At 39.4% G+C, this 27,590-nt stretch overlaps 2 protein-coding genes across 5 annotated transcripts in view; one reads left to right on the forward strand and one right to left on the reverse strand.

The window, feature by feature from the left end:
• Positions 1-27,590, reverse strand: part of ACYP2 (acylphosphatase 2) — a 176,364-nt gene that overhangs the window by 10,485 nt on the left and 138,289 nt on the right. The gene's annotated exons all lie outside the window — the stretch shown is intronic.
• Positions 222-27,423, forward strand: TSPYL6 (TSPY like 6). The gene is given in 6 exon segments (XM_012538469.3): positions 222-263; positions 3,946-4,272; positions 6,031-6,133; positions 26,240-26,656; positions 26,659-26,706; positions 26,709-27,423. Coding segments are annotated over 6 exon segments (1,521 nt in total). The 3' UTR covers positions 27,293-27,423.

The following is a 27,590-nucleotide window of genomic DNA, read 5'->3' on the forward strand; positions in this document are numbered from 1 at the left end:
TGCACCACCAGGGAAGCCCCTGAACGTATTTTGATATAATATCTAAAGTTTCTGTTAGATATGTAGCCCACGATTAGTGAAGAGTTCAGTGATTATAAAGGGAATCCTAGGATATCCATAATTAAGCTGAGCCCAGATTCCTCATCTTTAAAATAGGATAATACTCACTTCACTGAGTTATTGAAAGGATTAAAGAGAAGGTATATAAATTGCCTAATGCGATGTCTGACACCCAGCAGGCCCTTAAAAGCAGTTATTATAGCGTAATTGTTCTCTACCTTTGCCAAAGATGATGGACAGCCTGCTTAGCAAGCTCTGTGAGCCTCCAAGTCACACACTTGAATGCAATTACACTAGTAAAACCTCTTGTTCTTGGTGGAGCTGCTTCTCAGCTGCAGTGGGAAATAGCATGTCACTCAACCTCCTCATCTAGGGGAAGAGTCTGGAAGAACTACCCAGGCATGAGCTATGTCTGAGATTCTGAGAACCAGCCAATCTGAATCAAGGGCCTGGATGCAGAGAAGGCAGAAGAAGTGAAGGCATGATTGAAACCTCTAGCTTCTCTGCCACACCACAGTTTCCAGGTCAACAAAGTGACAGATACGCTCTTCTGTTTCATTTTGTAGAAAGAAAATAAATGCTGGCAGCACAGTGGTAATGGAGTGGACTTTCGGGTCATTCTGCTTGGATGTGAATCCAGTTACCACTTCTTAACTGGTCATCTTGGGCAACTTTCTTAAACTCTCAGTGCCTCATTTGTAAAAAAAAAAAAAGGGAGAGTATATAGCCTACCCCAGAGAGTTGTTATGAAGATTAAACAAGAGAATCTGTGTAAAGCATTTTACACAATATCTAGAGAATAGTAAGCACTCAATAATTTTTAGCTATTGTATCAGACAGGGTACAGTAGCAGGTAATGAAAACCACCTTAGCTATTTTACAGTGGAATTTAATATAGCGAAGTAGGTCCTTACAAAATCACTGGAAGGGCTGGAAGAACAGATTTGGATGGACCTGTTGGAGCAACTCTGTAGAATTGACTGCTAAAGTATAAAATGTTAAAACTGTGATTCTCATGCAAATACAATATGACATGTGTCAAAGATTTCTATTCAACACATTAATTAATGAGGGAACATAGAAGATGTTACATCTGGTTCAAAGGAGAATTTATATTACACGTATATATATTACACGTATATATTCATGCATACAGTCAGGAATGCTGAACTCAACTTGCTAATAGATGCAAAATTGGTTAAAATTCTATAAGGCAGCACTGTCCAACAGCCTTGTAATGTGAGCCTCATGTATAATTAAACATTTTCACATTAAAAGTAAAAAATACGTAAATTAATTTTAACAAATATTTTATTTAGTCCAATATATCCAAAATATTAAGATATAATCTATATAAACAATAAATAAAATGAACATGCTATTTTACACACTTTTATATTGAGTCTTTGAAATCTGTGTGTATCTTATACTTACAACACATCTCAATTCAAGCATGCCACATTAAAGTGCTCAACGGCCACATGTGGCTAGTGGCTCCTATATTAGTGTACTCCTAGGGCAATGAAAAAGTAATGTTTGGGATTATCTTTTTTTCAGGGCAAAAGCTAATTGTATATCTATCAGAGAAAAACTAATTTGCTTTTCTATGGACAAGAAGTGTTTGCATTTCTGTAGTTTGTTACAAGTAACTTTCTACCTTACAGAGTTGTAAAATAACCTGGTCAACAGAAAATCAATCAAGTGCACATTTGTGTAGCATCTGAAAATTCTATAAAGCTCCACTAGACAATACCCAGCACTTCCCTGAAAGACAGCCCCTAATCTCCATTTCCAAACCTTGGACAATTTTTTTTTTCCTGATAGGCCCGTTAAGGGAGCTGCTAGAAGTCAGGAGGCTGCCACCAAAATCACTGCATTTATGAACACACTACCCCAACTGCAGTCCAGGAGTCATTAAGCCCCTACCAGAATTGTTGGCTCCAGAGCCTTGTAATGTTTGCTAGATCCTCACCTGCTAAACGGTTGACTCAGATCCCGCTGCTTCTCTCCCCACCCAGTTCAGTTCCAAATTCAAATTTCACACGAGGACTTCTGACTGATGAAACCAAAATCACATTTGAAACTCTAGCTGCAAGGGAGTCTGAGAAACGTAGCTCCTAGCTCTCCAGAGTCTGCAGTAAAGGAAAGGCACCAGAAGGCATTTGGAACAGAGGTTGAGCAAGGCAACATACCACGTCTACCACTGCTATTTGGTTAACAAGAACTTCATGAAACTCTACACTATGGGATACAAAAGATGAGAAGTATTATTTTCGCTGTTCTGTATGACAGCAATACTTTCGTGAACTCTCTCAGATCTGGAGTTCTTTTCAGCACTAGAACAGAAACCCAAGGAACACCAACATTGAAGGGTCAGGTGGAAAAGAGAAGCAAATGGAGGAGAGGTAGAAGGAATGACCAGAGAAGAGGGAAATAACCACGAAGTGTGGTGTTAGTGTTAGGGAACTGTTGATGGAAACGGTCCGCCTTGGCCAGGCATGATGATAACCACTTGCATGAGTTGTCTCACAACAGGAGGTCCTGATAAGGAATGTGGTGCTGTCACGAAAAACTAACTGGGAGAATCTGGGAGGGGCCAAAAGGAGGGAGGAGACGTCAGCCAATAATATATCCTACCAACCACCCAGAATCCTTCTCGCTGGAACCCATCTTGTCTGAGAGATGCGCATGCCACCAGGAAAGACCCTGAGTCAGACCAATTATGGGCCAAGCAAGATGATTGGCCAGAGACAACTGGGAAACTAACCCCATTACCATAAAACTTGAGACTGTGAGCCAGGTGGCAGAGCAGTTCTCCTGGGTTCCCTTACGCTGCTGCTCTCTGCCCAGGTGCCCCTTGCCAATAAAGTCTCTTGCTTTGTCAGCACGTGTGTCTCCTCAGACAATTCATTTCCCAGTATTAGACAAGGGCCCACTCTTGGACCCTGAAAGGGATTCCCCTTCCTGCAACATTAGGAAAACTAAGTACAAAGAATATTTTTAAGAAGGAGAGAGACGTCAACTTCCAAATGCTCCTGAGACCCAAATAAAAGATGAACTGAAGAACACTTTGGAGACCTTTGCAAGATCAGATTCAGTGACGTGGTGGGGGTAGAATCCGGATTAGAATGGTTTTAGGAGTGAGGGGGAAGTGAAGAAATGAAGACAGCAAGAACAGATCAATCTCTTGAGCTGTCTGACTGGAGGAGAGGAGAGACACAGCAGCTTTACACAACTTGAAGGTTGTTTTTGGCAGGCCAAGCCTACCTCTGCTCTGAATTCAATGCCTTCCGGTATTTACAAGCGCCTTGCCTCAGAAGAACAATAGTCGAGGAGGATTGCTTTAAGGACACACGGTCTAGGATGTTTTCTGTTCCTGATACGTTAAAATCTACTCCTACATGGAGCCAGATGAGAAGGGAGTTGGCCAGACTCGCCTGTATTTTCACCCCTCACCCTGACCTCTCTCCCCACCTCCCCCAAAATGCTCATAAGCAAATTGAATTGTTGGGGTGATGCCATTAGCTGACAAAGGGCTACCAGATAATTTACAGCCAAACTGTGACCCGCCCAGAGCAGAGGCCATTATTTCAGACATTTTTTAAAGCCTAGTTCCTGGCTCTATTTTATGTCTCCACCCTTGTTTTTTATCCTTTTCCACTTGTAAATGTACACTCTCTTGTTACAGTTTTACATAGCCTTACAAATCACTTTAAGTCATGTTGGGAACAAAGTGAGGTTTAAACATATAAAGCTGTGAGGATTGTGTTTTGCTTTTTTCTTTTTCTCCTTGATGCTGTGTCCTTGATTTTTATAAAGGAAATTATTGGACAGGGATATGGAGATTTATTTATAGAGTTTTGTTTTTACAACGGACTTTGCTAGATACCTGTTCCATTACAGAGAGACACGCATCGTTCTGAGGTCACAAAAACGTGTATCTACAGGGCAGCCGTCTCCGTGGCCGCCGTCCTGACCCGGGCCTTGAACAACCGGACAGAGAACGCTCAGCCGCCACCGCCAGGCAAGGGCAGCTTCGGGCTGGATGCTCCGCTGAGCGCGGGGTGGGCGCTGCAGGCACCCACCCGGCTGCAGCCTCCAGCGAGCGTGGTGCTGATGGAGCGCCGCGGGCAGCGCTTTGCTGCGGCTGCTGGAGGAGCTGGGGCCTCGGCTCTCCCAGGCCCGCCAGCCTCGTGGAAGCCTAGCCGAGAGGTGCCTGCACTGACTTTAAAGACGAACTCACAAAGCTCTCCCTGACAGTCACTTTGAAATAATTTGTGCGGAACTGAATCGAAAGAATAGTTCAAAGGTAGAATGGAGAGGCAGCTAATGACCCAAGCACCACTGATCAAGCAGGAGATTTGATAGGTGGAAAATCAGAAAAATTAATGTTAATGGAAGACTGTTGGGCTGCGTTTTAAAGGGATCGTCTGTGACAGAGCTTACTGCACTTACATGTTAACCCTGAAGATGGGGGCTTTCCGAATACCTTTAAATATCTAACAGAAAATCAAATAGTGAAACTCTTCTTTATGGAGATGTCTCAGGGAAATGGCTTATCTTTTTGAACTTCCCAGGGTTAAAAAAAAAATTATTTTTCCATTCTTGTTTTCCCCTAGGAGGGTGTTTTATCTTTAAATGTAAGCATGTGACTCAGTTCATAGGGAGGTTCATGATAGGAGGTAAGAAGGCCATTTCAGCTCATAAGCGGTGTCACCCTGATAACAAATTTAAATGTATATGCTCGTAGGATGACTTAAAACTGTTATTTTTCATAAAAAAATATAATTTATTAACAGCTGGATTAATCTTAGACAAATAAAAGGACATCATCTGTATATCCAAGTTACCTGTCTAGTGGGAGGTGACAAAGTGAAAGAGGGAAGGATTAGAGGCTAAAAGGGAGAAGAAAGAAAAGGATTTAATGGAAGAAGTTGACAGATGTAATGATTCCCCCTCTTCTAAGGTAAAATTCTACATAATTTTAATATTGCATTTTAAAACTGCTTGATTTCTCTGAAGCGATTAATAAAATGATTAAAGAATGTGTAGTACTAGAATCAGAATGCAGTTTAATTAATTACATCTCCCTCTTTTGAATTGAAAGCTACTTATATAGTAAACGACTGTTATATTTAGTTTTCCAAATGACTTGCAGATGAGGCCATTCAAACTAGGCATGTAAATCTAAACTCACCAGAGTGGTATGTTTACATTTGAATAGAATTAGAGGCCTGAGGTCTCAGAAGTTATAACCATGAAGCTAAAGCCAGAAGATGGGTCCTGCTGTGGAAGAAACCAGACTCCCTGACACTGGGTCTAGAAAGTACTATTTGATCTGGCAGTCATCCAGATGAGGACTTATGTTTGGGAGCCTCTTCTGATCACACACCATTTCCTGCTATAGCTAAACTTACATCAAAGAAAGAAAGAAACTAGCTAGCAGCTTCCTATAGAGTCCTATGAGGCATCATTGCATTGGTGGAGATGCCAATGGTCTTCAGTGGTCTAGGAAATTGATATTAAAAGCTTTCTCTGAAGTGATCAAGTTCAGGGGAACAAATGCATAGTAACCAAATTCATAGGGGATCAATTTAGAAAAATACAATACCATGTATTCATTTATATTGGGTGCTCTATTTCTCAAATATATCATCCATCTGTACAAGAATTTTCCAACTGGGGAAGCACGCTAATGAGACAGAATTACGATAGATTGTTCTTTCTCCAGTTTAGGCATACTGTGGCCTAGAAAATATATAATGATAAAACCTTCTTCCCTAGAAAACACTGAAATGGTGGTATCGATCACCTTTAAAAAACTCTACACCACCCACCATTTTTCACTTACCATATCACTGCCTCACACAGGTTAATGAGGCTGTGGTTTTCTTTACAGTTACTTTGTTCCTGTCCTGAGGATACTCTCCGATTATACTGAAACATATTCCAGTATGTCCTTGTTTTTAGGGCAGAGACAAGGAAAAACCTATCACTTGTATCATGTACACAAACCCCATCTTAAGGCAGTTTGCTTTGAAAGAGGTGATTTTACGTGTTTCAATGTTAGAAGGCAACATTTCTGATATTTTCCCTTAGATTTAGGAAAGGTAAAGGAAGTGAAGGCTGTTCTACCAAGTGGCTACTGGAGTAGTAGGTGACTGCAAGAATGCCCCCTCGCCACAGAGAGAATTAGCCAGAATGGGAATGTGTTAAAGGATCATAATGTTCTCCATGGCGATCAAGCAATAAGAATCTCATGGCAACATATAGCCGATGTTCTAATTAGGGAATGTTCCCATTACTGTGGTTGCTACCCTCAAACCTAGAGACTTAAACAATATTTATCCTGCTTACAAGTATACAATGTGGACAGAGCTTAGCGGGGAGAACTCATCCCTGCCATGCATGCTGCAGAGGGTGGCTCGAAGGCTGAGGAATGGAATAACTGGACGGCTCAGTCACTCAGAGGTGTGGCAGGTGATCCTGGGAAAACTCAGTCACCTGGGGTTGCGAACAGCTGAGGCTCCTCAGACAACTCTCTCCATGCCTATGTGCTCTTTCCAGCATGGTGGCTTCAGGGTAGCTAGACTTCGTACACGTCTGTCAGCTCAAGGGCCCAAAGTCACAGGGTCCAAGAGAACGAGCCAGCCAGGCGGAAGAGGGCTGTCTATTCTAACCTAGTCTTGGAAGACTCTCAGGGTCAGGTCCACTGCATTCTATCTGTTAAAAGCCAGTCAGTAAAATTGGTCCCTATTCAGGGGGATGGGAATTAGACCCCGCTTTTAGTGAGAGGAGTGTCAAAGGATTTGTGGACTTGTTTTAAAATCACCACAATATATAGTTGAAAAATTATAGGAGAATATACCATTTATTTATTTACACATTCGTTCAATAAATACTTATTGACTGTTACCATACACTAAATAAGCATTGCTTTTTAACCTTTTAAAAAAGATTTTAGATATTCTAGCTCAAGACAACTCCCATTTGGACATGATTTTATGTAGTGAGAAGGTTTGGTTTTATTTTAGGCCCATCATATAAAAGTACTCAAATCAGCATAAAATATCAGATGATGACAAATCATCCATTGGGAGAGTATAATCTGAACAGCACAAATGGGTTTTTATTAGAACTTATTAAAAGCCTGAGATAATGGAAGTATAAATCCTCATTTGATACACATATTCTGGAAAAGGTAGTTGTTGAACAAATTTGTGTAAAAGCAAATCATCTTTCCTACCAGCTTTATACTTTTAGTGACTGACATATAAGAAATTTTTCCTTTCCTTCCAAAATATTTCCAGTTGCCAGTGTGTGAAAGGATTGATTGGATAGACAAAAGGTTATCAGACACCTCCAAATCACTAAATCCAAAGCATCATATATTTTTTTCCCCTCAAAATAGTTTTACTTGGCATTTCTCCTCTCCACCTAGGCTTCTAGGACACCACCTTTTGTCTTCCTCCTGCGTCTCCAGGGGTTCCTTCTCAGTGGGAGTTCCTCTTACTGTGTTCAGTCCTTACTTTGGTGATCTCTGGGTTTCTGCTCCTAATCTCCTCTCTTCATCTCTATCTACTCTTTGAATGATTTCATCTAAACCTAGACTTAGCATGAAAGTTCCAGATTCATATAATCCACTGTCCACTGAATCTCCCCACTTGATTGTACCGTATCTACCTCCACCCACACCCTATACCTCTTCCCACTCACACCTCCCTCGTCCAATGTGCTCTTCCTCCTGCATTCTGAAATTTGACGGAATCTAGAGAGTCTCTGACACTCAACATCCGTGCACAGTCCATCAACCATAATGTCCCATTGATTCTAAACATCTTTCATCTCTTTTGCATCCTCATTGCCCTTGATCTACATCAGCCTCTTGTCCGTTTGCCAGAAATATAGGTCAAGACTGGCTCTGAGGCCATTTCTTAGCAAATACAATGAAAATATTTGAGACTTTTGCCTTCTATCCATAGTATTTGGCCCTGGACATCTCCTATTGATGGATCTCAGTGGGGGGTGTTGGTCAGGAATAGAAAATTATAAATCACAATGTTTGCATTTTATCTTCACAATAGTTGAAGTTTACCTTAAAATAGCCACAGAAGATGAAGTGGCAAATGCCAGCCACTGAGCACATAGTTATTAGATATCTATTCTGTAACCTGGGCTACAAAGACAAATATGGCATGGTCCCTGCCTCCGATGAACTCAGAATTTAGTGGGAAAAGCAAATTATTACAATTCCGCACGATAAATGCAATGATTAAGGAATGTGTGAGGTGTTGTATGAGTAGAGGAGGGCGTTCTCATTGTCTTCATTGCGTAAGCCTGAAAGGCAGTGGAGAAGGGAGTGACACCCTGCCTAAGAAGGTAGAGTAGGGCTTCCAGAAGATGTAAAAATGCTCTATCTTACCAAAATCTTAAGAGATGATAGCTCTGGATCCTGATGTTGGGGATTTGGGGAATTCTGCCAGCTGTTTTCTCAAGTTACCTACTTGATTCCCAATCTCCACATCTCTAAAATGAAAAGTTTGGTTTAAATAAGAGGTTGCCAATTTTTTTCTATAAAGGGCCAGATAATAAATATTTCAGGCTTTGTGGTCAGTATAGTCTGTCACAACTATTCAGCTCTGCTGTTGTAGTGCAAAAGCAGCCACAGACAATATGTAAACCGACGGACCTGGCTATACTACAATACAACTCTAATTACAAAAACAGGCAGTGGGCTGTATTTGGCCCTTGGGATGTAGTTTGCCAAAGCCTGATCTAAATGATCTCCAAGATGCCTTCCAGATTTACCAGTCCATTGGTTTATGAAAAAGCAGTTCTCAAATACTTGATATACTTTATGTTGGTTTTTAGTTTACTCTTGTTGTGGCTGGTTAGCTCAGTAAATGGGAACATGGAATTTAAAATGATAAGATTTGGGGTTTGATTCACTGTGGGTCAGTTAGCTTCTCTGTTCCATGACCACAAACCACACCACAGACTTCAACAAATCCATGCTCCTGCTTGGAGCCAGGTAAAGCTGTGTGACTGGACAAATGTCATCCTTTCCTGCTTCTAACAATACAACCCCTGCACTTGCTCCCCTAATGATGGTGCAGCAGCATGCTCTTTACGTGTGTTCCAACATCACTGAGTTCATTTCAAAAGAGCAACGTATGGGGCTTCCCTGGTGGTGCAGTGGTTGAGAATCCGCCTGCCAATGCAGGGTTCGATCTCTGGTCCGGGAAGATCCCACATGCCACGGAGCAACTCGTGAGCCACAACTACTGAGCCTATGCGCCACAACTACTGAAGCCCGTGCGCCTAGAGCCCATGCTCCACAACAAGAGAAGCCACTGCAATGAGAGACCCGTGCACCACAACGAAGAGTAGCCCCTGCTCGCCACAACTAGAGAAAGCCCATGTGCAGCAACAAGGACCCAACGCAGCCAAAAAAAAAAAAGAGCAACTTATTTTTAAGAAAACCTGTCAATATGACAGCAGGCATTGGGGAATCTGTAGGTACACAGAAATGTCTCATCACCTTTTAATAAGCCAAATTGGGTTTTATGGCTACTAAGCAAAAGAATGATACAAAAGCATGCTGCTATGCTCGTAAGCTAAAGCAGAATCAGCAAACTATATGACTCGAGTGCCAACAGTCCTCCCCGCTTTCCCTGTAGTAGACATTGTTAATCAATCCTAGCACTTTTCCCACAGATCCTGCATCTGTTCTCATCATTCTTCCAAACACACTGAACCAGGAAGCGACACTAAGTCGACTGGCATTACTGTGCTAGATTAAAGCTATTGTCCTATTGCAACAAAAGTTACTATGCCTTATTTTTCCTATCACTTTCCATCCCTGCCACCGAGTTACTCTTACTTAAAAACATATACCTATAACATTGGATGCAGCAGCTATAAAATTCAACAGTACAAAAATGAAGATAATATAAATCTCATATGTAGATAGGAGCATAAATCGGTAAAAAACTTTTATAGAGAAAAACTTGGCAGTGTTTATTAAAAGACTTAAAATGTGCATACTAGTTGGATACTTGGGGCTTCATTGTATTATTCTACTTTCAGGTGTGTTTGAAACCTTCTATAATAAAAAGTTTTAAAAGTGTACCATGAAGATAAAAATACTAACAGTAGTTGATAAATGACATATTATTATATAAAAGTATAATCTAAATTAAGGGATAATACAGAACTGAAATAACTCAATGTTGCTTTATTGTAGAAAGTTTTGTGCCTATGATTATCTAGCATATAAAATTATAAAGCAGATTTCACTACTGAAACCATTTTACCAATTTCTTAATATGTACACTGAAGGATTTATATGTAAAAGCATATAAATGCGTGAAATATTTCTGCAAAAATAAATGAAAACTACTAAAAGTAGCTGCCTTCCAGGAGGGAGAAGAATATCTGGAGGAAAGGCAAGGAGGAAGGCTTATTTTTCACTGAATATCCTATTGTTCCTTTTGAATTTTTGTACATCTATCATGCATTGCCTAATTAGATAAATAAAATGTGATTCAGCCTCACACTGGTCAGATTGGCCATCATCAAAAAATCTATAAACAATAAATGCTGGAGAAGATGTGGAGAAAAGGGAACACTCCTACAATGTTGGTGGAAATGTAAATTGGTACAACCATTATGGAGAATAGTATGGAGGTTCCTTAAAAAACTAAATATAGGGCTTCCCTGGTGGCGCAGTGGTTGAGAGTCCGCCTGCCGATGCGGGGGACGCGGGTTTGTGCCCGGGAGGATCCCACATGCCATGGAGCGGCTGGGCGCGTGAGCCATGGCCGCTGAGCCTGTGTGTCCGCAATGGGAGAGGCCACAACACTGAGAGGCCCGCGTACCGCCAAAAAAAAAAATAATAATAAAAATAAAACTAAATATAGAAATACTATATGACCCAGCAATACCACTCCTGGGCATATATCCAGAGAAAACCATAATTCGAAAAGATACATGCACTGCAATGTTCATTGCAGCACTACATACAATAGCCAAGACATGGAAGCAACCTAAATGTCAATCAGCAGAGAAATGGATAAAGAAGATGTGGTACATATATACAATGGAATATTACTCAACCATAAAAAAGAATGAAATAATGCCATTTGCAGCACACAGATGGACCTAGAGATTGTCATACTGAGTGAAGTAAGTCAGACAGAGAAAGACAAATACCATATGACATCGCTTACATGTGGAATCTAAAAAATTATGCTACAAATGAACTTATTTACAAAACAGAAATAGAGTCACAGATGTAGAAAACAGACTTATGGTTATGGGGGGGAAAGGGGGGATAAACTGGGAGACTGGGATTGATATATATACACTACTATATATAAAATAGATAACTAATAAGGACCTACTGTATAGAACAGGGAACTCTACTCAATTCTCTGTAATAACCTATATGGGACAAGAATCTTAAAAAGAGTAGATATATGTATATGTATAACTTATTCACTTTGCTGTAGAGCAGAAACTAACACAACATTGTAAATCAACTATACTACAATAAAAATTATTTTTAAAAATGAGACAGTGATTCTACTCCTAAAAATTTATCCTAAAGTATCATTGAGGATGTACATAAAGATTTTGCCTCAAGGATGTACATTGTATTGTATGTAACAGGAAAATAGTTCAGGCAATTTAAATGTCCAATAATTGGGAACTGGTTAAATAAGTTACTGTATTTCCAGATAAAGGAATGATAGCTGTTAAAATTATGAAGATGAATTTTTACCAATAAAGAAATTTTTAATATGGTATTAAGTTTTCTAGGGACTGCTCTGGTGGCACAGTGGTTAAGAATCCGCCTGCCAATGCAGGGGACACGGGTTTGAGCCCTGTTCCGGGAAGATCCCACATGCCATGCAGCAACTAAGCCCGTGAGCCGCCACAACTACTGAGCCCATGTGCCACAACTACCAAAGCCTGCACGCCTAGAGCCCATGCTCCGCAACAAGAGAAGCCACCGCAATGAGAAACCCGCGCACCACAACGAAGAGTAGCCCCTGCTCGCCACAACTAGAGAAAGCCCGTGTGCAGCAACAAAGACCCAACGCAGCCAAAAAATAAATAAATAAATAAAAATTTAAAACATATATGGTATTAAGTTTTTTAAAAGCAAGTTGCAAAACAGTATAGTTTTGCAGTATATAGTATGACCTCAGTTTTGTAAAAAAAATATACTGACAGAAAAATATTTGAAAGACATAAAAAGTGGTAATAGTGGGTATCTCCCGAAATATGGGTAGTTTCCTTTCTTTCGTTTTTTCTTTGCTTGTTTTCAAATTATTTTCAAAATTCTTCAATAAATATGTATCAATTTTAAATTAATAAAAGATTATGACTGAGTTTGAAAGATGCCTAAGGGAATAAAACATTTCTTCTTTTTCTCTTCCCTATGGGAAAGAACAATCTGAACACAGGTCGAAATATAAAACTTGGCTTTTGTGATCAAAGTCAAAGTCATTACAATGAATGTTGAAATTTTATTGGCAATTTCTCTTGCTGGGAGGTAATGACATCCAGAGTTAAATACTACGTAATATTTTACCAATGGTATAAGTCTTTTCAATGGTTTAGTAACTCCAATGTGGTAATGCAAGAAGTGATTTTCCCCCGTGTGTAAATAAGTTTTATAATATTGAAAACTGTTAGACTAACATATTTATGAGGTGTTATTAACAAAGGAAAATAGTGGCTGAAATATCCGAACTAACAACATGGAGACACCAGACATCGTGAGTGGGAGATTCTTACAGATGAAAACGGATTACCGGGGCCATGGCTAGATGGTGAAGGGTCTTGTACAGCTTGCTAAGGATGTGGATTTTTTTCTGAAAAGATGAGAACCTAGCTGTATTTCTGAATGAATAATCAAGGTGCACACAGAGGATGATTAGAGGGAGTAAATATTAAAAAGAGTATACCTAGGGCATTTATAATTTCTTTAAAGGAATTTCTCCTAACGATAGAAAGGGCAAACATGTAAGCTATTTAAGCCAGCTTCAATTTTTTTTCCAGAAAAAGATGTATGATACATAAATATAGAACCCATAGCAATTGCTGTGTAAACTACTATACTAAATATAGTTAGGGATATGCTTAATGTTGCATTTTATTGTTTGACTAAATATTAACTAATAAGAAATCACATTAAACTGGAACTTACTTTTTCCTTATAAATACTCTATTAGGCAAACCAGGCAGGGCTTGGTTGGTCATCATAAGACAGCACATGCTGACATTCCAAATTCTCCTAAATGGATTTCGCTTAATATGTTAGATTCTATAAATCTGCTTAATCATTTCTCAGGGCTTGGTATTCCTTAGGAGGAGGATTGTTAAATACCTACAAAGCTGCTCCACACTCTGAGAGCTATCAGTTTCTCCTAGTGAGAGCTAGTCCTCAGTTTCCTGTGGTTGGGAGTGTGACATAGTGAGATAACACGACAGATGAGATCCAACTAGTCAGATGTTACTGGAAAAGTACACTTGGATTCAGGTTCACATTAGTCTGGCTCTCTTTTAGAGAATATAGTTGAGCTCACACAATTCAAGGGCTTATCTGAAATTTAACTTGAATAAATACAAAAGAGCAGCCCCATCAGAGTCATCCAGTAGAGCTGGATCATTTTAACTCAAGGTCAAAATAAACTTTATTAGTGTATTTATTAAGAGCAAGCTTGTTTAGATGAGGTTTTTTTTCTTCTTTCCTACCTTACCTTGCATAGAACTTTAATATTAGGAAAGCTGAAACAGTCTAGAGAATTCAGAACCATCTCAGTTCAGGTTGCCATGATATTTTCTGTAACCGAGCCCTGTACCTCTTCTTGCAAACTGAAATAACATTGACGATGTAAAAATTATGCCCATAATGAGTAAGTTATTACCAAAATTTAATCAACATGATGTTTTCCTTTTCCTGTTCTGGGACAATAAAACTAAACACTATTACAAAGTCGTAAAAATATTTTTTTAAAGTAAAGACATTTGTGACTTTATTGCCTGTTTCTCAGGTTGCAACTGAATGCAGGTATTTTGGTTTAGTTAAAGGATATGGAAAGCGCCACCGATGATCTTTACTGTGGCAGCACAAACCTGCTGCTTTGATGACGTGATTCTCCTTTGTATCCATGTTAGAGAAACTGGTGTGGTCTCTGTCATGTTTTCTTTTCCTGCAAATACTGTGGCTCATAAAAAACAGTTTGACTCCTTATAGCTTTTCCTCCGTATGCTTCCTTTTATATAACAACTTAGTTTAAAAAATTTGACATTTCAGTAATTTTCAACAAAAATGCTTAATTTTCCTAGATTTTTCTTTTAGTCTCAGAGAACAATAATTTTATAGTCTCAATATGATGCTGGTCTTTGTAAAGCTCAAGAGACAAAACCAGACACTCGTGCATGCTGCAAATCCTTGTTTTTATTCCAGAAATAACCTTTGTAACTATTGGCAGTACGGGTCTTCCCTCCCTCCCCCCTTTGGCTGGGGATGGCGGAGGGGGCAGGGAGGTTGTTGGGATATATGCTCAGAAGTTTTCAGATATAAAGATTTAGAAATATTAACTAGTGACTTCAATGAGATTTTAAGTTCAAAATCAGTAATTACAAAATCCACAGATTCTATGCCTCCTGAGGGCTGGGTAGCTTCCTTTGGATTTTTTTGGCATAAAAAGAGAACACACTATTAAATAATATGCAAGTAATTTTATTAGATCTTCTAAGGGTGCATTTAAAACATTGTGTGTTTAAATTATAGACAGGATATAAGATTTGGTAGTTTTCTACAGCATGCCCAAACAGAGGTGTTAAGGTATGCTCCCCACAGTTCATCATTTACTCAGAATTGATTTTGGACAGGCTCTAGTTTTATTAAGTTTGAATAGTCACAGTTTTGTCATAGTGTTGCTAGAACAGCAGCACAAAGATAAAAACAGCCAAAACAGCTTTGTTAGAGGAAAGTCTACCTACCACAGCTCCAAACCTGGCTCCTTTCTAGGCTTCCTGCTTTCCTAACCTCAGTTCTTTATTCTTTTCAGATGAAAACAAGCTGACCCCTGCTAAGCATCTTCTTATAAAAAGGCTTATGACAAATGCTATCTTTATAAAAGATTCCACAGTTGAAATGTGAAATGAGATTTTAGGGGCCCCTGCAGGATCCTGTGTTCTAGCATTGAAAATCTCTTGTGAGAAAAGCATCAAGAGGGACTTCCCTGGTGGTCCAGTGGGTAAGACTCCGTGCTCCCAAGGCAGGGGGCCTGGGTTCAATCCCTGGTCGGGGGTACTAGGTTCCGCATGCCGCAACTAAGATCCAGTGCAGCCAAATTAAATAAATAAATTTTTTTTTTTTTTTAAAAAGAAAAGAAAAACATTAAGACTATTTTCTTCAATTGATTGATCAATTCATTCATTCATTCTGCATCAACAAATATTCATTGAGCATTTGTTATGTGCAAAGTAATATGAGTGATTCAAGAACGTGGAAAGTATAGTCTCTGAGGAATTTGCAGTCTTGAAGAAGTGTATAAGGTGTATTCACCAACAGTCTGCCTGTCAGAACTGGATTATTTATCTGACTCTTTCATCATACAGATGAGGGAATTATAGCAGAGAGGTGAAATGACCTGCCCAAACCACACTGCAAGACCACTGGCTGTGGAGCAAGCCACTTACCCATCACTCACTGGTAATCTTGGACAAATTACTTAACCCACTGAGCTAAGCCAGACCTCAAAAGGCTGATCTGGGTTGAAAGGCTGGTGAGAAGGGGAACACAGACTTCCTTCAGGACTGCTTTCACTCACGTTTACTGCGTGACCCAGAAGCAGGAAGGTCAAGGACTCCAGAGTCATCGGCCCATGGCCTTTCACGCACAGACTGCCACAGTTAGACACTTCCGTGTTCCATTTTTTATTGCTATTGGGGGCCTAGCATGGGCCAGCCTTGGCTTCTATACCTGCTAAACTTACCTATCAGTTCCCTTACCTATGATATTTAATAGTATATATACTCTGTACGCTTACTCTAAGCCTTAGGCAAGATGGACTATGTAAAGTGCCTAGCATGGTGCCTGACCCACAGAAGGTGCTTTATAGATGGCTTTCTTAGTTGAGGAGCTGACAGTAGGATTCAAGTTTCCTGACTCACCTAATATTCTTTTTAATACACAAAGGGCAACTGCCATTTAGTGGGTATTCGCTTTGTGCCAATAGAATGATACACTAAAGGGAGAGGGAAAACTGTGATTATTTGCAGAAAGCATTGCATGTATAAAAATCCTAAGAAATCTGTTTAAATTTATTAGCCCATGAGTTTATCAAAGTGACCGGGTTTATAATGAATTTACCATAATTAGGGGCTTTCTTTATCCTGGTAACCACCAGCTCAATAACGTAATACAAAGGAAAGAAATTCCATTCAAAAAAAAAAAAAAGAGGGGATGGATAAACTTAACAGAATTGTCCATGACAGTTATAAAGAAAATTATAAAGACTTATGAGCTATATGTAAATAAAACTATAAAGGTGTATTAGAATATATAAAACAAGATGAACAAATTGAGATATATACAGTTATCATATAGGAAAATGAATTTCACCAAGTAAAATTTACTATTTGTTAAATATTAAAATTCTACACTAACAAAGAAACCACAAGTTATGATGCTGATCTAGTTCCCAGGAAACCCTAAAACAAAGTATATTAATTAAATGATTAAAATACAGAAGTGTGGGACATATAGAAATAAATGTAATATATTATATAACTATCATAAAATTAAGGAAAATAATATTTATTTAATAACTGCCTAATTCTATTTAATAATTGCCTAATTAAACTCTAATAATTGCCAGGGTAACTGGTGAACAAACACAAAACAAAACAAAAAGTGATTTAGATCAGCTCTTATACCACATTACCAGAATAAGCCTCTAGTGGATTAAAGAGTAAATATTTGCTTTAATTCTTAGCAAAACTATGAGAAAAAAAAATCAAATATTAATGAAATCTTTAGAGGGATAGTATCTTTGTAAAGCTCAGGGCAGTAATGAAAATCACAAAGGAAAAAATAAATAGCTCAAAAACATCAAGTAAAAAAACGGTTGTAACATAAACAACTAACAAAATTAAAAGAAGGGAAACATAATTGGGAAACATTTGTATTGATCATGGTAGAAAAGTAGTGTATATATACTACGTAAAGAACTAACTCAAATTTTCACAAATTTTAAAACCTCAAGAGATAAATGGTCAAAGGATATAAACATACAATTCACTTATGAAGAAATACAATTAAATTATATACATTAATCAGTTCTTGGAAGGATATTTATAATAGCAAAATACTGGAAACAAACAAAAAAATGCCCAATATAATTACACTATATCAATTCAGTAGACTATTATATAGCCCTCAGAATTATAATTATGAAAACTGAAAAAATGTTATTATTTAATGGTGGAAGGGAGCCAAATAATAATTCTACTTATGCACATCAAAAAAAGGCAAAAATGAAAATCACTATTGACAAAGAATAGTGGAATCATGGATGATATTTTTTCTGTAAATAAGATTGGGAAGGAAGCAGGAAACCGCTATACTAGCAGTTGAACAATACTAGTTATTAAACAACAGACTCTAATATTGATTGTATTTTTCAACATACAGATGAAAGCAACGAGTTAGAAGAAACCAGAAATATTAGTGTCAGCTGGTAAGTTATGAAGTTTCCTAGAGTAAGGATCTTTCACCCTCCAGAACCTTACAGAGAGCACTCACATTTCCCAAAGGCACTAGAGAAGGCAAGCACACACCTTGAGAACTGAGTGTGTGATTTTGCCACACCTTTGTCTGTGGAGCCCTGTTCTGGGCTGTTGGTACCATGTTTGTCTTCTTCCTTCCTGATGCTTTATTTTTACCATAATACTTTCTGTAAAAGTTTGCCTGGATTTAGACAAATGTCTCCTTTTACATGTAAATTTCTTTTCTGTAATTTCTAATATATTTCTATTTACTTTTATGGTCTTTGATCTTCTCTTTCACCACCTCCCATGTATAAGGCATAATTTAGATTAGGAGTTAATAACTCAGAATAACAGACATGGATTTGAATCCTGACTCGTTATGTGACTTTGGGCAAATTATTTATTTGTAGGCCTTGGATACTTTTATCTATAAGATGGAAATAATACTACTTCATAGGGTAATTATGAGGTTTAAACTAAAGGAGATAATTCATGTAATGTACTTGGTGTGGTATCTACTTGTAACACTGTAAACTCCAAGGTAATGACATAGATATGGTACTTGAAACGCTATTCAAAATTTTAACTATTAAGAAAAAAAACTCACAACCTTAAAATGGTTCTATTTCTTTCTATACATTTGATAGATCAAATTTCCTTATAAGAGAGTCATGGCTTAATTGAAAAAAAGGAATTTCCCTTATTCTTCTGTCCTGTGTTTGCCTGCTTAAAGATGCCTTGAATCCTTTATGGACTGGAGCCATATATAAATAAATAGATATACCAAGTTTCCTTAATCACAGCACCTAACTGAAATTTTTTATTTACTAAAACTGGAGAGGAGACAAAGAGAAAAATACATTTATTCAATCCTGGCTTTATGAGTTTAATAGTCTAACCTCCTCATTTCACTGAAGGCTGTGGAATGATCAAAATCAAACTACAGAACTGTTTGATATAGTTCATATTTAAACTTTTGAAATGAAAATGAATCTCAGTTGAAAAGTTCAGGTAGGGAGGAAGGAGCATTTTAAAGGAATTAAAATGTGGTGGCTCAGGTTCAAAGGAGTTATGGTTGGCAGAAAATCAAGGCTTTCCATGTTGTGTCTTAGGCAGTGTCAGTGACTGGAGTGTAGGTTTTCTGTATATGTGTTTTTTAACACTCCTTGAAATCGATAAGTGTAAAACGAGCATTACTTGGACTTTATTTGAATTTATTTGAATTTCAACAGTTACCAACAGATGTGCTTAGAATGAATAGGCCCCGATTCCCCAATAGCACAGTAATTCAAATCTATTTTAGACTCTGAAATGGGAGCTGTCTCCAGGAAGACAGCTCTGAACCTTTTTTCCAGCTGCAGAAATAACTCCTCTTGTTGCCCCTCTGACCTACACCAAGGGAAGCCGCTTGAAAAGATGTTCTTTGCCAACAATCGTTTTACCATTGTAATCCACAAATGGAAAAATAAACTGATGGCTCCTCTTCAGAAAACCTATTCTCATATCCCCCAGAACCAGGCAGATAAGTAAAGAAAACCAGAGTTCTTTTAATTCCTTTCTCATTTTCCAAAATGATAGATATTTTTTGTTACCTTCGAAAATGGGCCTTATTGACTAACAAGTCACTGTTAATCTTCTGCAAAATAAGTTAATTCATCCAAAGTTCTAGGACTCCCCCAACCCCAAATTCCTTGGAATTTTGCTCCATTGGTTAATTCCCACTTGCCTAAACCAGTGCGCTCTCCCTCCCAATGGTTCCCACCCTCACTTTAAGATGAACAAGCCCCTCTCACTGGCAAGTAAAAACCTCTACCCTGGATTCTCTTCTAGCTGTTCCCCTATCTTATTTCTTCCCTTTGCACCCAAGCTTCCAGAGATGACAAATCCCTGTTGATTCAAATGGAAACTCTGACTTTGCTCTCAGACATAATAATGACTTTATTGGGTGCCTCTCTGTGCCAGACACTCTTATAGGCCTTAACATTTTTTTTCTTGATTAAAAATACATGAATAATTCATGCTCATTATAACAAATCAAACAATACAGAAACAGATAAAGACAGCAATACAGAAGCAGATAAAGAACATCTCCCCTGCCCAAGCTCCACATCTTATTTAATTATTGCAACCACCATGAGAAATAAGAATTATAGACCATATTTTATAGACGAGAGAATTGAGGCTGAGAAAGGCTCAGAGTGTACCCTGCAGTGTTTAACAGGAAGAGCTTCGGAGTCTGATTATCTGGGTTCATTTCTTGACTTTGCGATTTTCTATGTGTCCATGAGCAAATTACTTATTATTTCTGTGCCTCAGTTTTCCTACCTGCTAGTTCATAGGGTGCAGTGAGGGTGTAATGTGCTAAAACATAAAAATATTCCTGTTTCTAAAGAAAAAAGATAGAAAAGAGAAATTATTTTAAAATGACAGCTAAGAAGAAAATACTAAGAATTAGAGCAAAACTCTGTTCACCCTTCTGCTACTAATGTAGAGCCTGAGTTTTTAAAGCTGCTGGAAATTTCTGACCCCAAACTATGCTCATACGGCAATGATGACACCATCAATGAACTTTGTTTTTTAAGATCACACTATTTTTTAAAAGATCCAATAATATTATTTCGATTTTTCATGATTAACTGAATTTTATTCATTTGCTACAGTATCAATTTCATTATTTTTAAAAATTAATTTTATCTCAATTAGGGTAGAATGATTATGTATGTTTAACATTTAGATATTACGAACATTTTACTTAGTGTTTTGACCTATATTTTGAATTTTTGTGATGGCTCTGTGTATCCCTGGCTGATTTGGTCACCCCTGTCACCTGGCTCTACCCCCCACCCTACACAGACCTCAGCCTCTTAACAGTTTTATTAGGCACAATAATGTATATTTGCTCTCTATGAGTGCTGTAGTGGTAGAAAATGATTAAATCATAATTATTAACTTTACCAGAGTAACTCATTACCCACACCCTGGTAACTCAAATATTTTCTCCCTACTTCTATATTTATATGCTATTTCTAAGAGGCAATAGAGATGACTGCAGCTATAAAGCTGCTTGGTTAATCACTCAAAGCTTCTTTTTTACCATTTCCTTTGCAAACACAGCTTAATGGTCTACGGGAAACAGAGGAAATTAACAAAGTGTACATCTCCTTCTCTTGTCTACCAACATTCTTTTGAGTCTTAAGTACAGAGGCCCTCAGCTTTCTAAACTGGGTGGCCTAGCCCAAAGAACAATATTTCTGTATGCTAAGTCACCAAACAAACACACTTGTTTAAAGAATTTAGGCCAAGAATGAGAGATTCCTTTCAAAACAAGTAAGAACTGAATGATATTTGAGGAGTCAAAGAAAAATAAAACTATACAATTCACAGGCTCTCTTCATTCATCTTATATTAAGTTTAGCTTTTAAAACATCATGCTGTTTCTGTTTCCCAGAGAATTTAAACGTTCACAATTCTGTGATGTGCAGATTTGTGGCTAAACTGTACTCTTCCCCCAAAGCCATCTTCTTTCTTTACTCATATTTCTTCTTTTCTTTCCTTTTTCTTTCTCTTTCTCTCCCTCCCCCTTCCCTCTTTCTGCCTCTGGTTGACTAGATATTTCTGAGATTTTGTATTAGCTCTCCTTACTCCCCTTAAAACACTTTTATAGCCAGAATGTTTCAAGCCCAAAGTTAAAATCGTATTTTGTTCTTCTCAGTAGTTTCTAGTCCATACTCTAGGGCACAAGCAGAATGGAAGACCCCAAAAGAGAATAACATTTCGCACTGAACTCAAAAAGTGTTATCACTACTCACTTTCCAATTTGCAAAAACATATACATTCCTTGTTTTTGATCAGCTAACATATGTGTGACTTTCTTCTGCACACTTTGAGAAAGAAAAAAATAAAATACAGGCTCTGTGACATTAAGTAATATCAAATTCTAAACTTGTCTGCCTTTTGACTAACTAATTGAGCCAAAGGAGGTGGTGTTATATAATTAACTTTGGCCCTAGAATACAAACCCAGCTTTAAATCTCCTGGCATCAGTTTAAATCACCTAATACCCTGCATTCTTGCTATTCTCATGTCATTTCTCCCTCATTTCTCAAGGATTTTAGCTCCTGGCTTATTCTCACTTCTTTCTCATCTTATCTTTCAGTGATTTCAATATACACACAGGTGATCCTTCCCACCCAGGCCTCCTGGTACACTAACCTCCTCCCCTGCAATGACCTCGTCCTCAATATGCCTCATTGGAGCGCAAGTTGGATGGAGGAGTAGGGTTCTAACCAATTCCCTGCAGTCCACTCTCAGACCACTATCTCTCATCCTTCTAGCTCACTCTGGTACTTAAACCCAGGGACCCTTCAATTCCCTAGGTCTTCCAATCCATTGATCAGGCCACCTTTTCACTGTCCCCCATCCCTATACGTCCTTTACTCCTCTAGCTTGGATTCTAAGATCAAGATTATAATCATTCTCTTGCCCTTCTTGCTTCAGCTCTGACTAAATCCAACTCTGCTTACTCATGCTGCAACTGTAAATGAATGTGGCTGAAGAGAAATTCACAACCATGCCGATGTGCCTCACTTCAAATTCATGATCTTAATGCTGTGTGACAATCATACCATATGTCGTAATCCAGTCACTCTTTGATTCTCTAGAAAACTATTTCCTACCCCTCTCTCCCCAGACTCCCACTGCCTCATTCTCTCTCTCTTTCTCACTTGAGTTGAATCTTGCTTTCTCCTTTACCGAGAACACTGAAGCAAAGAGAAGAGAATTTCACGGACTCCATCATCACTTCTACCCACCAACCAGCAACTACACCCTCATACTTTGCCTTCTGGTTCCCATAGGTGAACTTGTCATGCTCCTATTAAAGGCTGACTCCTTCCCCCCTACATAGGCACTAGATTCCATCTGCTTTCACCTATTCAAGGACATCCCTCCAATGATTCTCCTTTCTCTCTCCTACATTATTAATTTTTGCCCCCTGCTGAATCATTCGCAACAACATGCACATATACTTCTTTTTCTCCCATTTTAAAGATGTTTTCTTTGACCCACTCTCCCCACCAGCCACCATCCCATTTCTTTGGAGCAAAATGGCAAGAGTCGTATATACTTGCTATTTTCAATTTCTCCCTTATGGATTTTCTCTTAAACCCATTACAGTCAAGCTGTCACCCTACCACTCCTCTAAAAGTGGTCTTGTCAAGTGATGACTCCATTTATTTCCCTTTTTGGCAAATTCCTCAACAGAATTATCAATATTCACTGTCTCCAATTTCCTTCCTCCCATTCCCTTTAAAACCTATTCTGACCTCCATCACTTTTGTTGTAAAATCCATTGGTCAACTCTCGTTTTACCTGGCCTATCAGCACCACGTCACACAGTTGAACACTTTCCTTTATACATTTGGCTTTCAGTGTACTGCACATTTTCAGATTCCCTCCTACTTCACTGGTCTCTCCTTAGTCTCTTACTGGTTCTTCCTCTTCTCCCTGACCTTGTAATTTTGGAGGCCTCAGGGCTTGATCTAGCTGCTCACATCCTTGGTGATTTCAGCAAGCTCTAACTACAGCTTTAAATATCATGTATGCTGATTATTTCCAAATATGTATCCCCATCCCAGACCTCTCCTGTGCTCCAAACTCCTAATACCCACTTGGTATCTCAACTCTGTTGTCCAACAGTCATCTCAAACTTAACATGTCCAAAAGCAAACTTCTGATTTTCCTGCAAAGGTCTGCTCTCTCATAACCTTCCCTATCTCTGCTTCTGGCAACTCCATCCTATCAGCTGCTTAGGTCAAAATCCACAGAGTCATCCTTGACTTCTTTCCTTCTCTTATACCCCGCATCCAATTCACCATGAAATCATGCTGGCTCTACCATCATACTGTAACCACTATCCACCTCCACTGCTACCACCTGGTCTAAGAAATATCATCTTTCACCTGTATTACTTTGATAGACTCCTAAAAGATCTCCCTGCATCTACCACTGGCCCCACACAGTCTATTCTTCACCCAGGAGCCAGAGTGATCCATGCAAAACATGAATCACATTTTGAGTCCTCTGTTCAAAATCCTGTAGTGGTTTCCCATTTCACTACGAATAAAAGCCAAACTTCTTACAATATCATGTAAGATCCTACTTGATCTGGCCTCTCTCATTCACCTTGTTGCAGTCACACTGATCTCCTTTTTATTCCTTGAACACCCTAAGCATGCTCCTGTCCTAGGGCCTCTGCTTAGCTCTTCTCTCTTCCTAGAATGCTCTTCTTCAGAATATCCACTTAGCTAAATCCCTCATCTTATTTGAATCTTTGCCAAAATTTTATCTTTTCAATGAAGTTTCCTCTGCTTACCCTATTTAAAACTACAATCTGCTCCCCACTCCCTACCCCCAGGACTCTCAATCCCCTTACTCACCTCTACCAATTGTTTTATCCATAGCACTTACCACTTTCTAATATGTTTTGTTTACTTTTTATCATTATTATTTATTGTCTTTCTCCTCTGCTAGAAACTCCAAGAGGGAAGAGATCTTTGTTCTGTTTAACAATGTATCCTAAGGGCCTAGAACAGTCGTAGGCATGCTACAGGCACACAGTAAATATTTGTTGAATGTTTAATAAAGAAAAGAAATAGATTATATGTTCCTTGAAGGTTAGGTAGTATCTGTCTCAAAATCATTTAGCCTCATGCTAACTTTGTAGAAAGATTCTTTTTAAATTCTTGATTCTATTTATTATTTCTATGTCTATTTAGGCCTTTCACTGCATTTCAGTGTTGATGAGTTATACATTTCCATGAATTCATATATTTCATCCAAGTTTGAAAATGTACCAGCATTGGTACTGACATATACACACTACTATATATAAAATAGTAGATAACTAATAAGAACCTGCTGTATAGCACAGGGAACTCTGCTCAATACTCTGTAATGGCCTATATGGGAAAATAATCTAAAAAAAAAAAGTGGATATATATAACTGATTCACTTTGCTGTACACCTGAAACTAACACAACATTGTAAATCAACTATACTCCAATAAAAATTTTTTTAAAAAAAAGAAAATGTACTGGCACAAGTCTGTCCAACATGTTCTCTTATATTTCCTTAAATCACTACTGTGACTGTATTTTTCATTCCAAATATTGTTTATTCTCTCTCCTTTTATTATTAATCTTTGCTTGATACTCTCTATTGTCTTTCATTAATTTCTCCTCTTCTATTCATCATTACCTCTTCTCTGCTTTCTTTGGCTTAACTCTACTGGTCTTGTACACACTACTCAAGTTACAGTCTGTGATGAGTAAGCGATACAGTGCTCACCAATATTTCCAGTTTCCTTCACCTTCCAATCTCAGGGGAGGATTATATTTCCCTGACCCCTTGAAGCTAGGCAAGGCCATCTGACTAGCTCCGGCCAATGACATACGTCACTTTTAATGGAAACATCTAAAAACCTATGCATGGGGAAAGGATGGTCTCTTCAATAAATACTGCTTGGTCAATCAGATAATCATATGGGAGGAAAAATGAATCTTGACTCCCCTCACACCATTCACAAAAAGCAACTCCAAATGGATTGCAGATATAAATGTGAACGATGTTAGAAAGGCAAGATTTCTTAAACAGGACACAAAAAGCACTAATCTAAAGGGGAAAATGACAAATTGGAATATATGAAGATTCAAAACTTTTGTTCACTAAAAGGCATCATTAAGATAGTGAAAAAGCAACTCACGGAGGGAGAGGATATTTGCAATACACAGATCTGAAAAAGGACTCGTGTCTAGCACGTATAATGCATTCCTACAAATCAACATGAAAAATATAGAACACGCAATGGGGAGAAGACTCGGATACTTCACAAAAAGAGAATATCCAAATGGCAAAATCAAAACCACATGAAAAGCTTCCCAATTTCTTAGACACTGGGTAAATGCAAATTAAAACCACCGTGTAACACCATCACACATACACCAGAATAATCCGAATAAAAAGGATGGCAGAAGCCACAAAAATAGACTCTATGAGACCGAGAGCAGGTGCCTAGAGACTGAGAGGTGAGTATTGGGAAATTGAAGGGTGGGCTGCGCAATAGGCTGGTTTGCATGAGTAAGTCTTTGATTAGGAAAACAGATGCCAACAAACAGCTGGTCAGGCTGCTACCAACATAAGCGACCCTAATGGGGCCCAGGGGATCCCTCTCCCCCAAACCCGCAACCTCACTACTCCCGACCATGTCCTGGGCGACCTGGACCCACAGCAGTGCCAGAAGCTTCTAGAAGAAAGCAAGATGATGCAGGTGATGGTGGAGACGAGTGAGGGCAGCTTGGAGATCAAAGCACTCCCACCGCCCCAGCTTCCGGTGGAGGGGGGCGCACCCCCAGGGCCCCACGGGCTGCGGGCCTACTCCCCAGATCCCAGTCGCTGGGGGTCGCGACCGAAGCAGGGCGGGAGGAGGTCGTGCCACCCGGGGAGGGTGTGGAAGCAGCCTCTGCCTCTGCGGCAGCAGACAGCAGCCTGAAAAATGGCTTTCAGCGTGAAACTGGTGGGGAGAAGGCCCTAGAAACCTGTGGCACAGAGCGGTCGGAGTCTGAGCTGATGATGACTGGGACAAAGGCCGCGGAAGCGAGGACTGAAAGGGGCACCATCTTCTCAGAAGCAGTGGACGAGGAGGAGAGGGTTGAAGTGGAGGAGAAGCCAGTGGCTGAGGAAATGGAAGTGGTGGAGAAGCACAGAGGGGTAAACGAGGTGAAGGACGAGGCAAGGCCCCGGCCCAGAGTGAGGGTCTCCACCTGAATCCCCTGGAAGCCATCCAGCTGGAACTGCACACCCTCAGGCTGACCGGGCCTTCCTCCAGTTCGGGCGCAATTTTGGGCGCATGTGTCAACACTACCTACAGTGGAGGTACATCCTGGGCTTCTGAGTCACTACCGTTCGGAACCACCCACAGCTATCTGCCCTGATTAGAGGCAGAGGTGCAGAGATGTTCAGGTACGTAGCAAATTATAAGGTGAAGGAACTCAGACATCCTAGGACGGGGTGCAAGTTCAAGTTCTTCTTTCGAAGAAACCCATAATTCTTCTTTCGAAGAAACAACTGGATTGTGAAGGAATACGAGGCCAGATCCTCGGGGCACGTGGTGTTTCTTTCCACTCCGATCATACGGCACCCGGGCCATGAACCCCAGGCCTTTCTTCCTAGGAACCAAGACCTCATGTGCAGCTTCTTTGCCTGGTTTTCAGACCACAGCCTTCCAGAGTCTGACAGGATTGCTGAGATTATCAAAGAGGACCTCTGGCCAAATCCACTGCAGTACTACTTATGGGATGAAGGAGCCCATAGGGCTAGACTTCTCCAGACAAGGGAGCCAGCGGAGATACCCAGGCCCGTTGGGTTCCAATCTGGTTAACCTTTGCTCTTGGAAATACTCCCACACAGGTCCCCTACCACCTCCTGCCAGACCTAGGCCTTAGCAACAGCAAGGGTATGCCTTTGACTGATTTTGTGCTCACCTTTCTGCACCTTCCCTCCACTGGACATTCAGCTCTCTCAGCTTTCCAGATTGAGACCTTCGTGGCTATGCTGCACCACTTCCCCGTGGCATGCTGTTGTGCATTAATATCACATGCTGCATGGTGGTAGTTCACACTCTTCTAAGCCAAATAAATGATGCTACAGATGGCACTGCCTTTGTCTGCACTGCTTGG

Source organism: Orcinus orca, chromosome 13, assembly GCF_937001465.1.
Source record: "Orcinus orca chromosome 13, mOrcOrc1.1, whole genome shotgun sequence".
NCBI classification, from domain to species: domain Eukaryota; kingdom Metazoa; phylum Chordata; class Mammalia; order Artiodactyla; family Delphinidae; genus Orcinus; species Orcinus orca.